A 14,638-nucleotide genomic window follows, 5' to 3' on the forward strand; every position below is an offset into this window, starting at 1 on the left:
GCCAATCCGCACGTAGCCTGAGATTGTCCGTGTCCAATAAGCAAGTTACTTCGGCTTTGCGGCGCGGCGTCGTCTACCAATAAGCGACGATGGTTAGGCAGAGTTCCTACTGGGACGCACGGGGTAGCCGAAACCCGAAAACTTCTCGTCGGAAAATACTAAAAAAACAACCAGCAGGCATCAAAACTGAGAAATACATGTCACAACGGGGGCGGTCAGGCAGTTGAAAACGACTCGCAGGTGAGCATGCTAGTTACCGGATTGGCGTTCTTATGTATTTGCAGACACAGCAGATCTTATACCCGAAAGGACGGCTGTATTCAACTTGTCAGGCTAGTTAAGCATGCCAAATACCAAAAGATTCAAGGGAAGACTGCATTGGAAATGAGACAAATTCGATTTTTGTAGGCGGTGCGATGGGAATTAGGTTTGTTCGTGACGTGCGGATGCCCGCCCGCTGTGGCACTCATTTCGCAGACGGCTGGTTTACGCAGTGTTGTGAGAATGGCGCACTGCCCCAAATTCAAGCTTCACTGAGTTGGGATTGACATCGTTTGCACGGCGGCGCGTCTGATGTTAGATAGACATGGAGCTGTGGGCAAATAAGACACCTGATGAGAGGATGCTTTGTGTTCACCAGCGAAAATTCCATTCCCATTTGAAGTCTACCGGTTGTTGAAGTATCATAAGTGCTTTGTGAACGGAAATCATATATTGGACCAATCTTGGATCGCACTGTGAAGGCATGAAAAGACAAAAAGGCAGGTGAGCTTTGCTAAATAGGCTTATGTAGTTATTGATCAGTGGGCCGTGTCAAGGCAACTAAACAAGTAGCTTCTGGCCACATGCCTAGAGGGCACAATGAAAAACAGAGAAATGCATTGGCAAGTTGAGCAATATGAAGCTATTGATCTCTTATCCGTGCTCCCAGGAACCTTAACCACATCCGATGTTTCCGCGGGAAAGCTAAAAACAACAACCAAGGCGGTAAACAACACAAAACAACATCGGTTAGCGACAGCCAAGAGTTCCACATTTCCCTTGTGAACAGCTTGCGACAAGGTGCTGTTTTGCAACGCGGGTTAAGCAAGCCTACAAAATTAGTAGACTTTCCTGGGCAAGATAAATCGACGAAACCCAAGTCCCCATCATGTGACGGATATAACATAACTATAACAAATACAATATACCAAACGTATGCGGGATGCGTCTGATTTCCGAGGTTTTTTAACGTTACATTGTGTGAAGCCGGGCGGACTCGCCGGCTGTTCTCACCCTAATGTTACCAGCCATATGACGCCGGGTGGACCCGCCGACAACGTTCTCACCAAGCGTTAGCAGGGACGTGACGCCGAGTGTGACACGCGCCGGGATCGCCTCCGGCTTGATCCAGAACGAAATCCAGGACATGACCACGATGAGCGCTGACGGGATGTAGGTGTGGAAGAGGTGGTAGCCCAGGCGGCGGCGCAGATGGAACACGACGGCCAGGCAGGTGAAGTTGCCTGCCGGCGGGCAGACGGGCTGCGGTCAGCGGGACACACGGCAGGCGGGTCATGCGATGCTAGCCGGCCAGCGCTCGGTGAAGCCACAGATCAAGCACTGGGACGATCCGCCAAACCACCCGGCTGTCGGCGGATCTTTGGGTCTTTTTGGGTTGTTCCTCATGTTTGACTCCGTCAACAAAGCTCGACATCGAATCAAATCGAATCAGATTGATAGAAGTTGTAGAAACAACACAAACTTTGTCTTCACACATTCGTCGTCGCCCCCACAAACCTTGTAGGGCTCGCCCCTTCACCCAGCCATGTCCAAACGGCCCCGGCACAATAAAAAACTTTGGGAATCATAAGCGGATCACGGTTGCGGTCGAATTTCACAGAACGTGGCAGGAAATAACGTATTCTACCAGCATCTGGCACCATCAAAATATCACACCAGGACGAGATCCGTTCAGCCAGTCTAACCACCCTGTGGACCTAGATCACTCGCGGACGTGCGTTTGCAGTGGCCGTGACGTCACCCGCACGCACATGCAAGCACACTCCCGCAACCATTCACACGCACACGCACACCGCCGCGCCCTCAATACCCCCCATGCATAATGCGACACACACCACGGATGTCTGCCTCAACCGAGGCCAGCGAAAAACAGCGCATTGGAATCTGGTTTCGTTGTGAAGCCCCCCCGCCCCTCTCCCCCTGCGTTTTCGTGGGGCTTGTTGTCAATATCGGTAAAAGCATCGATCGATGTTCAGTACACGAGGCCAAAAGGTTTCAGTTTTGCGTTACTGGGCTGCATAGCTTTTGTGCTTACAGTGCCGACCTAAGTTATGCCGGCCCGAATGGAAAAACTCACAAAAGGTGATGTTCGCTGAGCGAAAACAGCTAGCGGGAAGAACTATACTACGAGGCCGCAGGAAGAAATACGACAGTCTTAGTCGGTTCGTTTTTCTGTCAGCCCGCTCAACACTGTGACCAACAAATTTCAAACAAATCCGGCTTTGATGGCAGACTTTGATGCTCATCGCTCGTGCGGCCACCTCCGCTAATTGAACTCTGAACTAATCTGGTAAACCACCACCAAGAAGGAGCGTCAGGGGTCTCGGACACGTCGCCACCCAGCAAATACCGTCCAGACTGTAAGACCACCAATGGCCGACTCAACCATCTCGGCGAAAGCTCGCCAGTTCGTCGTTTCAGTCCTTGTTGGACATGCATTGGTCCGTGTTTTGGAGCTTCTAGCAGCATGCGTCTAAGTGATCTAGGCCTGCCGCGGGATGACAAAAACGGTGGGCAGATCATCCTCTCAGTTTTTGCCATAAACACATCTTACCAAGCAAGCAAAGCGCAGGCGGCGTATTTTGCCGTATGCAGCAGAAGTGATCAGTTTAAGAAGACTAAGTTTCTGAAGCTTCGGTGTGTTCACCTGAGAAACCAACAACCGAGAGCACGAAGAGGACGAAGTTCCTGAAGCTTCCGTGTGTTCACCTGAGAAACCAACCACCGGGGTTCAGGTAGCGCACAATCTCCCCTCTATACGCGTGCACATGCGTACCTGTGGAGTATGCCAGTGTGCAGTCCTCGGTGTTGTTTTTTGCGATGTCCAACTGCGGCAGCTCTATCTCTGGGTTCACCATGAGCGGGTCCGTCACGTTCCACTTGAAGATCAGGTCATAAGTGGTATGCGATACTGAAACAACGTGGACCATGAATCTCTCTCTCTCTCTCTCTCTCTCTCTCTCTCTCTCTCTCTCTCTCTCTCTCTCTCTCTCTCTCTCTCTCTCTCTCTCTCTCTCTCTCTCTCTCTCTCTCTCCCCCCCCTCTCTCTCTCTCTCTCTCTCTCTCTCTCTCTCTGTCTCTCTCTCTGTCTCTCTGTCTCTGTCTCTCTATCCTTTTCTCTTCCCCTCTCTCTCCCTCGCTCGCTCCCTCTCTGTTTCTCTCTTCCTCTTTCTCTCTCTCTCTCACTTTCTCTCTCTCCCTCTCTCTCTCTCCTTTCTATTCACATCTTTCCCCGCTCCCAGTATCTCCCCACAGCCACGCATGCAGTGTATTTGTAAGTCGGCGGTCGATCCGCCGCATCAGGTCGTCCGTTTGTCCGTTTCCGGCGGCCGGCAGCTATTTGCGGCGGACCGCGGGCGAGCACGCCGGGAAGATGCGGTCGTGCTGGAGAGCGCCACTGCGACGGCGCCCGGCGGCGGGCGCGCACCGCTGCCAGGCACCGCCGCCCGGGCCGGCCCTCTCGGCACGGCACGCTCGAGCGGCGGCCCGCGGGCCTTTCATCCGGGCTGGTCTGAGGACCTGGCTCGCGGCTGCGCGCTGGTGCCGAGGCCCCGCCAGCCTGTGGGGCCTGCCGGCACCGCACTGGCACGGACGGCCAGGCGGTGTCACACTCGACGCTGAGTACATTGCGGCGGGTGACACCGCCTCGAGCGGCTGCGCTTCATAACAGTACGGTCCATGCGGTCCTCCCTATCTCCAGGTCTTGAAATTGAGTCTCTATGGGCGTGTTCCAGTCAAAAGAGACAAGCTTGAGACGTCAGTCAAAGCGCGTCCCAGTCAAAGAGACAAGATTGTTGATATGTGTGGTTCTGAAATGGTAATTAGGTTACTCCTGTCGGTAATGGACATGGATGAGTGCTCATGAATTCATTAAATAAATTGCACGAACGCACACACACACACACACACACACACACACACACACACAACACACACACACACACACACCCACACCACACACACACACACACACACACATACACACGCACACATACACACACACACACATATATGTGTGCATATATATATATATATGTATATATATATATATATATATATATATATATATATATATATATATATACACATACTTGGCACTTGAGAGTACAACTTCAAGCATTGCCCATCATGGTGTGTCAGACACGGTATTAGCGAACGGGAGTTAGGAGATCTGCTGCCCAGCAGATAGTGCTTCTTCTGTTCCACCGCTGTATTGGTGATGGTTTGAGACTAGATTTAGTTTTCTACCAGCATTGTAAGCAATCAGAGTTAACGTCTTTAGTGCCAATGTATAATTGTTGAGGTTGTGCTTTTTCAATTAAATTAATGTTTACATGCTAAATAAAGCTAAGTTTAACCAAAAAAAAGTGCATCCTCCGGCCTCAGTGTTGCTTTGTTTTGGGCAAATGTTCAAAAAGAACATTACCCATGTGCATGGTAACATGACTTGTAGCATCTCATGATATATGTATTAGGTGCTTTGCATGTGCCTTGTGCCAGTGCCCTGGATCCCCTAGTCTAAAATTATAAGACAGGCAGAGGCCGGTTAGTAAGAACAGCGTGTTTTCTTCCGACCACTTCTGAGTCAAAATTTCCAGTAGCATTCATACATGACAGGCATTTCCATGTGCGCGTGTAGAATTATCATCGTAAGCTATCGTTGATAGATCTGGCAAATAGATCTAGCAAATCTATCTAGCAAATAGATCTGGCAAATAATTGATAGATCTAAGCAAATACATTTACAGTATCGGCCATAGCTGAGGCACCTCAAGCAGCTGCAGGGTTCTACGGCTGTTAACTAGTTGGTTCATCAAATTGTTGACTCATCCGGTTCATCCATGCTGCTTTCAGCGCAGTCAAATGCCGTTTGTCCCTCGCCATTGCTGGTGTCTTAGTGTTTGATGGCGTGGTGACGTGTCCATACGTTTGCTGCGGCGCTAGTCGGCATGCGTGTGCCGGCCTCAGTGTTGCACGTGCAGGATTATGCGTTCCGTCATCGACGTGACGGTGTTGCCGGTGTGGACACAACAATAGAGGCTCGTGGATCATTGCGGCATAACTCGCTTTGAACTTAATATCACATAAAATGTCCAGCGTTCAATAATTAAACATCTTGGACTCGTGACACATTACTTAATGAGACAATCGGTAATGAACTGGCTGTGAGTGTCTGACGTCGCAAATGCGATATGCAGACTCCAGGTTGGTAATGATCCATGATGCCCGCACGCTTCCAATCAAAATATAAGGCGCGACAAACGGAGACACACTCATGCGTATGTAAAGCTGGACGCACACGCAAGCATTATATGACACATATTTACTTACCATGGCATTACCACTATACACATTTACTTACGATGACGCAACTATGATACACATTTACTTACGGCTTTCGATCATCATGGAGCATGATTGCGTGTCATGTGGGTACGCCTCAAATTTCATGGCGCAGGAAAGCACCAGAGTCAATCTGAAATGAAATGTTAAACGGATTATTTGGTACGAAGTATGGCACGATGTGTTTTTTGGCACGACATTAGCACAAAGTATTTATGGTACCAAATGAAAACTTTTTTAGGCTGCGCGCGTTGTTTCTGGATTAGTGGATAGCGGACAGTAATTACTCACGGACAGATAACGGACGGACAGTAATTACGTGATTCACATCCCGGTAACATGCCACCAACATCCAAGCATCCCTGACTGATGTATATATATATATATATATATATATATATATATATATTCATATATATATATATATATATATATAAATGCATGTATATACATATATATACACACATATACATATATATATATATATATATATATACGTATATGTTATGTTGTCGTCTGTTTTCGCTTGCCGTGGATTTGTCTGTAATCACGGACAGGCGTGCCGATGCTGTAAATTATCTCATTGTTTTTTGACGTTTCTAGTATTTCATACATAAGAGCACATATTTAACAAACACGTGATGACATGGCGACGACCACTGTATTTGAACATTTGATTACATGACAACATGCCGCGGTGGGTCAGGACATCTCACTTGCTCATGTAGAGTAGTGTCTTGTCCTTGTACAACCAGAGGTAGTGGTTGGGCACCGACATCTCGTGGAATGTGACTTTCTTGGCGTTCTTAAAGATGCAGTCTGGCCGCCAGATGTTGAGCAGCCAGTTGACATCGAGGATGCGGTACTCCTCCGTCATGTTCTCCGGAAGTCGCAGTCGGTGGTCGCGCCAACTTTGCGCCAGGAACACGTCCGCCACGTACGTCTGTGGCGTAAAGACACGGGCAGGGCTTGGGTACCTATAGGTATACAAAGCATCTGCGTGCATATATGTATACCTCGCCCGTCGCTGTATACGGGCGTGTGTGTCAGACGTGCGCGGATACACGTCGAGGCTTTGTAACTCCTTGGCGCCTAGTCCTCGGTTTGGACACGTCTGAGACGCAGAAACGCTGTTTATGAGAACCAGTCTAGATGTGGGACAACCAAACTAACGGCTTCCTGTCATACCGTAGTGGCAGCGTTAAACAAAATGCATGATATCTCTTCAGTCTTATTTTTCTTTCTGTGATGGAACACGGGTGTACTATAGGTATATAGCATGCACCAGAATGGCCCTTCGCTCAAGCGGTATACAACTGAAATGACGCATGATGTTATGCAGCGCTCCTCCGTCCTCGGGGTGGAGCCAGCGATAAGCTGCGTGGGGTGACGCTGGCCCGGCGGATAAGCTGCGTGGGGTGACGCTGGCCCGGCGGATAAGCTGCGTGGGGTGACGCTGGCCCGGCGGATAAGCTGCGTGGGGTGACGGTGGCCCGGCGGATAAGCTGCGTGGGGTGACGCTGGCCCGGCGGATAAGCTGCGTGGGGTGACGGTGGCCCGGCGGAGAAGCTGCGTGGGGTGACGGTGGCCCGGCGGATTAGCTGCGTGGTGTGACGTTGGCCCGGCGGATAAGCTGCGTGGGGTGACGGTGGCCCGGCGGATAAGCTGCGTGGGGTGACGGTGGCCCGGCGGAGAAGCTGCGTGGGGTGACGCTGGCCCGGCGGAGAAGCTGCGTGGGGTGACGGTGGCCCGGTGGATAAGCTGCGTGGGGTGACGGTGGCCCGGCGGAGAAGCTGCGTGGGGTGACACTGGCCCGGCGGATAAGCTGCGTGGGGTGACGGTGGCCCGGCGGATAAGCTGCGCGTCTGGGAAGCCAGAGATTCGGGTTCGATTCCCTGTGGTGCCCGCCTCGCTTGCCAGGATGAGAGGCTGGTACTTCATATACAGCTCCAGCTGCTGAGTGCGTCGTAAGGCCCCAAAGACAACAACAACACCAAAGATGAACTACATGTTTTCTTTTCACAGGGCCTCGGTCTGAAAATATGTCTTTCGAAGTAAAGTTTCCCAGAATGAGGCGCAAATGTAATCTCAGAGCAGCATGCTATACAACAAATGGCGAACAAAGAAAACATCGCCGCCATCGAACCTTTTCCATCAGCTCACGACGCCGTAGGGTTACGGCTTAAGACACTGTCATAGCTGAAAGCACAACTACTTACCACGCACCTCCCAAACCACTGATCAGGCCATAATTTTGCAGAATTATTTCAACGTTAAGAGCGTAAGCCTGGCGAAAAAGACACAATATCAATTATGTGAAGATGTATATATCTACGTATTTGACTCAGTGATTCTTATGAGTGTGCACAAATGCTTTGATCCTGTCTCCATATGCTGAGGTTCGTCCGAAATCGATGTGATGATAATCGGGCCCAGGGTAAGTGCAAACACCACAGGTACCAAAATGTAGTGGACGAAGTTTTGCCGGACGAGGCTCAAAACAAATGTGATCTGGGCTATTTTGTTTTATTTAGTTGTGTTTTTCCTGGTTGTCGCCAGATGAAGACATTTGTTCAAAAATATGGCGCTTCGGCTCATTCTGAACAGCGTTCTAAGGAATCAGGATGGAATAACGCGTGGCCACTCAATTCTTTACCGCTATAACTGCGATGAAAAGACGAACATCTACAAAGACAATCATTATCCCACGATAAAAACCATGACAAAGTACTTGCAGATGCTCTCAAAAACATTGTGGACAAGTTGAAACCGAATGCAAGAGTGAGAGCTACAAAAAGGCAGTGCTTGTGGTATGCCCCCCCCCCAAAAAAAAAGAAGAAGTAATTTCGCACTGACACAGACATGACTACGCGAGGGCCCATGTTCCCTAAACAGCGACAGGAAATAGTACTAAATATATCGTCGCCCATGACATCCCACAACCTTATAGCTCCAACACGATCGGTGGCATAATCAGTACAGATAATTACAAGCATTAAGACGGCTCTAACGGACAGCGGATAACTTTATCACACATATGGAGTTAAACAATGATTTTCAAATCCCCTGGTTGAAAGAATGATTGTGAAACCTTACTTCGCTTGTCTCTGCAACCACCCAGCAAGCCAACAGAGGTTTTGTGGTCACTGTGCTGCCCAGGGCCAGCTTGGCCTTCTGTAATGTTTCATGCCTGAATATTTTAAAACTTGGGTCAAATGTGGGGGGATGAGGGATAATATTTTTCCAAGACGAATAAAACACTGTACACGCTACCGACGCATAGTTGCAAAATTACAGATAATTGTTTTCAAAGATTTTCTCAAATTGGGCTTGGAGCCACTCAATGTGGGGCTGATAGTTTGCCATGGCATATGACCTTGATAGTCAAGGGATGCGACAGATTCTGAACCGTTAGCATCCATAGGGTTGAAAAACAAATTGCTTTCGTCGGTTCAGGGTCGAAAACACTTGACCATACAAGAATCGTGACAACTCAGTCACCTGACACATTTGCAATTATCAGTGAATAAAAGCTCCGTCCACGATGAAACGCGGCTCTGAAGTCATATTTTTAGTCGTCTGCAGCTGCGCTAAATCCAGTTCGCTTTGACAAAGGCAGCGGACATTTGGCGGCCGAGGAGTCGCAGGCCGGGCCCCACTACACCGCCCGCCGTCTAATCACCACCGGCGATCAGAATGTGAAGGGCCGGCCGAGTGCGCCCTTAGCGTGCTGAATCAGATGCTTCTCCTGTTCGCGGACGGATTCAGCAGCGCCGAGGAGCCCTCGACGCCGCTCCGAGTGCTTGAGCAGCATCGATTCAGCTCTCGCGAGACGGGCCCGCCGCTGCTTTAGCATATCCGCCGCTGATTCTCGACGCAATTCGGACCCGGCGCAGACGTGGGGTCCGACCGGGGTCGCCGGCGCACGAGTGGACGGGGCCAGCAAGGCGTCCTCCGAGGCGTGCGGGATCTGTGAGATATCGTCTTGTTGCAGGAAATGTGACGGATTTATGGCACCTTATTATTCTGGAGCATAAATGTATGACTGGCAGTATGAAACAGGTGTCATATCATCATGACAATCAACAAAACATGGGATAATGGCGCCGGTTAACGTTGGGAATACGTACAAAGGTCTAATTAAGGCAATGAAAAAACCTTTCACGTTTTTAGATAGCAGAGGTGGAATGCTGCAAAGTTTGCAAGTAATTTTGCAAATGGGACTACCTGAAAATTAGCTGGCTTTCTTGGCTTCGCAAATCTGGTTGTCAGTCGGCAACATCGATGGATGTAGAATGCTTTACGTTTCAGGCTACTGTGTCCGAAGTATTACGATAGACGAACACCGCTGCATGATATCCCACTGGTCACGGTGGACTGTGACCGGTCACGTGGTCCAGTATCACGTCTTAGCTCAGTCTCTGCTGTTCTAGGCGTGACGAAGCTTGGGGCATTTCCATGCTGATTACTAGCGCCTCTGGTACATCTGACGCATTCACTTGCGGGTTAAGCACCACCTATGCAGCATCAATGACGTGCATCGTGCGACAAACAGAAGCCTTTTGCGTGATGCTGGTGGATGCAGGAGTTTACTGTTAAAGGCGAAATTGTACCCCTGGTCGAGCCTTCTCAATGTGCTTTGTTTGGTTTGCCGATAAGTTAGAAAAAATAGTGCGAAAAATAGGGAAGCGGAGTATGTTCGAGTGCTAAATAATATGGCTTATGTGACCGTCACTCAAGGTCTCCTGTGAAAACATTTCATGCCGTCGTATCCAAAAATTCACTTGAGAAACACATGTATTTATGTATGTAGCCCGTGTATTTAGCCATGTCCTGTATGACGAGGCATTCCAAAATGAAAGAGGTTATGGAACGATCGAGACGAGACACTCCTATTACGGGTTGACTAATCGTTCGTAAAAACGTCTTCGGTTGTTGCGTTGATATGTAGAAATACTACGTTTCTTTGCAAACGCGCAGATGTTTCTGACAAGCTTGGTGGTAGCATGCTGGACTCGTTATTGGAAAACTCGGTTCGGATTCCAGAAATACCGAAGAGAAAAATGTAGGTAGCGACGCACACACGGCTAGAAGACAAACAGCATACACGTGAAGCCATTTGCCGGACTCAATATATCCCTCGGCGGACTGACCGATGCTTCGCGCATACACCACACCGGACGGGCACGGCTGTTCGAAGAATTATTGCATCCTCAAATCAGAAATCTTAGCCTGGTAAGTGGTGTTAATAAATGACACGCAATGTGCCGTGTCATTGAACGGTTTTAACATTAGCCTCAGCCTGCGGTAAATGGTTTTTATCCAGCTGCGATCCAGTGTTATGTCACTTGGTGAAAGCTTTCAGCTCGCTGGGCGTTTACATTTTACCAAGTCATCTTCTGAACATTTTCCAAAAAGGGGCATATGAGACCTAAGAAACATTTAGTTCAGTTCAATCAACGTCCTCACAAACCTGCGGGCGGCTGATTTTCTATCGGTGGAATCACTTTTTGCAACATGCGCATAATCTCTGATTTCGTCATCTTCCTTTCTACCGAGGACATAATCCAGATCATTTGGAAAATGACCTTTTGCTTCCCACGCGACCAAGTCACAGGACAAAACTGCATCACTGGTTGAATGGAATTATGTTCATGAGCACGGCCATTGCTGGATCCTTCACGGTCAAGCAATACATGCCTCGCAATCAAGAATGTCTATAGGTCCCTCCACAGAAATGGAATGTTTTCTACATCCACTGGAAGCTCAATCTCGCACAGAAGGCGTGACAATATGTACAGACGGCAATAATTGAGGACAATTTTCAGGCCAATAACATTTTGGTTTGTGTTCATTGTGGGCCTACCGGGCGAGCTTCTTAAACGTTAAAGCGCACAACCGAAAACAAATCACAACAAATCGCCGTTTTCCGCCGTCCAGGAGACGCGAATCATTTCAACTTTATCACACTCAAAAGCCCTACCTCTGCTCGAAGAGCATTCCGCGCGCAGTACGGATTATCTTCAAAGCAATTGGCGATGCTCAATGCCTTCAAAACGCTGGTTGGAATTATCGAACCCGCAGGTCGCAACCATTTAACGCTAGGTACGCGTAAAAACGCCTAGTTAATGCAATGAAAGATCCTTTCACGTTTTTAGATAGCAGAGGTGTGAAGCTGCAAAGTTTGCAAGTAATTTTGCGAATGGGACTACCTGAAAATTAGCTGGCTTTCTTGGCTTCGCAAATCTGGTTGTCAGTCGGCAACATCGATGGATGTAGAATGCTTTACGTTTCAGGCTACTGTGTCCGAAGTATTGCGATAGACGAACACCGCTGCATGATATCCCACTGGTCACGGTGGACTGTGACCGGTCACGTGGTCCAGTATCACGTCTTTGCTCAGTCTCTGCTGTTCTAGGCGTGACGAAGCTTAGGGCATTTCCATGCTGATTACTAGCGCCTCTGGTACATCTGACGCATTCACTTGCGGGTTAAGCACCACCTATACAGCATCAATGACGTGCATCGTGCAACAAACAGAAGCCTTTTGCGTGATGCTGGTGGATGCAGGAGTTTACTGTTAAAGGCGAAATTGTACCTATGGTTGGGCCTTCTCAATCTAATTTGCTTGGTTTGCCGATAATTTAAAAAAAAAACGATGCGAAAAAAGGGGAAGCGGAGTGTGTTCGAGTGCTAAATAATGTGGTTATATGACCGTCTCTCAAGGTCTCCTGTGAAAATATTTCATGACGTAGTATCCGAAAATTCACTTGAGAAATACGTGACTGAAATATATGCATTTGCTGCCGCCTGACACAGTCCGGATACCTTTTGACGGGCGTGCGCGAATTATGGCAAAAATATGTACAGATCGCGATGGCATAGAGGTTGCAACGTCCTACAACTTGGCCTCGAAATATTTGCCCCACATCTACAGTGCCTGACACCACCTTTGCTCATACCTACATGGGCCTCTGACATAGCATTATTATCGAGGTACATGATACCAGAAATCGGACAGGAAAATCACTTTAACCATATTGTTTGACCGCTGAACTCAAGGTGAATGCCACTTGCAGCTCCGCACACTAGCTGTCTGACATGGCGTTTGTACGCACATCTTGTTTTTTCGCTGGACGCCTTTGATAATGTCTTAGTAAGCAACTAATATCTCCACAGCTTGTTTAGCATGACTTCTATGGACAGCGAAGCCCTTAAATCCTCTCCTTTATTGATCCTAGATCCGCCCCTGTAAGTGCACGTGCACGACCGTGAGGTAAATACGGCCAGCCTCGATACAGCACACCGTGCTACAGTGCACTTCAGCCAGATATCGGCCGGGTATGCTTAAAGAATGGCGGACGGCACATTCGCCGTAAGCTAACCGTGACTCGTTCTGAGCGACTCCCTAAAAGACTGTCTTGGAGTCGCCTCTGGCGATGAAGAGGATTCAAAGTACCAGCGTAGGTCACCTTTTGCATGCAGACATACTAAGACACATCCATAACTGTCGGATCCGTGTTTTGCACTAGAGTGCAAGCGAACGGCTGCACGCATCGGCCCGTACTTTTGTGGATATGCTCATTCGTGCCACCCTTCGCAAAATGCTACTGGTCCGATGCAGGACCGTCATTTCACATATTTTTTAGGGCCTTAGTCTCTTTACCAGCGCTACTCTGAAGCCCCTCAATGCATAGGCGCAAAGAGGGAATACTGGGCACAATAAATGCAGAAAATGATAAACTTTTGGTATGCTAGGTACCCAGACACCTCACTGTTACTGCGGTGTTCATTTTGTGTTAAATAGCATCATGTAAGTACGTATATATACCAGCACCAGTAAAGCTTTTGTCGTGCCAACTTCTTCATATGTAAGGCCAGTCTGCGCGTGTTTGACATGATCACAAGTATTCACATTGGCAAACACTTACATGATAACGCCTGAATTGGAGTAATCAACAATTTACTGCAATATGCGGCAACAACTTTTTACGGCAATATGACGTACGGCTGGCGCTGATGCAAGTTCATATGTTCTTCTCAACAGTAGCAAGTATATTTGTCAGACAATCATGACTATATATGATGGTATTTATATTTATATATTTATATATTATATTATTATGATATATATTTATATATAATATTTGCATATTATACGATATGGTGGTGTTCGACCGCCGATTGAATGACACAGGACGATCAGCGGCGGTGGTAGTCATGTGACCTCGCAACCGTCGCGTCGTCGACGGGACGATCTTCGTTCCAGTTCGGCGGCGTAGCGTTCACCTGGCTGGACCACAAAAAGGGTGTCGAGGAATGGAATCAACGCATTTTGTGCGGTGTGTTTCAGAGGGAAAGACACATGCACAGCACCCCAGATGCACCCCAAACATTGGGGTGCTGCTGATCGATTTTTACGAGGAAATATAGTCTTGAGCACAGGTCAGAGGCGTCGGGTATCCCATTTCAACCTATTTTTGGATAACGTTCAACTACTGACTCCTGATATACTGACAGTCGATGATCTTCAACATGAGAAACCCGAACTAATTAACGAAGCGCCAAGATTCAAGACCCTTCTCGCTTATATCAACTTCTGACAATAATAAAGCGTTCTTCACCCTATTCTCAACAAGGCCACTCTGGAGACTAATTCGACCACCGGTCTTTACTGGTTTTGCTCTTCCAGTTTTCGGCATGCTTGTTAAGATCATCGTGCTAGCTCAGTTTTACTAATAAATATATTTATGTATGGGCAAATCATCAAGTGTACCAGAGACTGTAGTTTCGTTTTCAGTTGGGTGGGCTCCAGCGCCTCAAGTTGAGCTTCAACCCCCCCCCCCCAGCTTTGAGAAGAAAGCGGGCCAAAAATACGGAGAAACCCGTTCGTTAATACATTTTGGGGCAGATCGTGCTATTTTTCACTGCTCCCAGCCTCCAACGTATTTTGCAAAACTGCGCACCTGCAGCATGCTGAAAACTTTCCACAGGGTCTCGTCTGTGCGTACCA

The 14,638-nt window shown here is 48.3% G+C and overlaps 1 protein-coding gene across 1 annotated transcript in view; it reads right to left on the reverse strand.

Moving 5' to 3' along the window:
* LOC119091402 (glycine receptor subunit alpha-2) overlaps window positions 1–14,638 on the reverse strand; it is a 35,686-nt gene that overhangs the window by 10,250 nt on the left and 10,798 nt on the right. Inside the window, exons 4-7 of the mRNA XM_037214181.1 lie at window positions 6,342–6,568; window positions 5,676–5,758; window positions 3,059–3,193; window positions 1,329–1,505 (exon numbers count right to left, since the gene is read on the reverse strand). Of these exons, the coding sequence (XP_037070076.1) occupies window positions 1,329–1,505; window positions 3,059–3,193; window positions 5,676–5,758; window positions 6,342–6,568 (622 nt within the window). The remainder of the gene's footprint in view (window positions 1–1,328; window positions 1,506–3,058; window positions 3,194–5,675; window positions 5,759–6,341; window positions 6,569–14,638) is intronic.

This window comes from Pollicipes pollicipes, unplaced genomic scaffold (assembly GCF_011947565.3).
Source record: "Pollicipes pollicipes isolate AB1234 unplaced genomic scaffold, Ppol_2.1 Scaffold_3447;HRSCAF=4054_pilon_pilon_pilon, whole genome shotgun sequence".
Taxonomy (NCBI): Eukaryota; Metazoa; Arthropoda; class Thecostraca; order Pollicipedomorpha; family Pollicipedidae; genus Pollicipes; species Pollicipes pollicipes.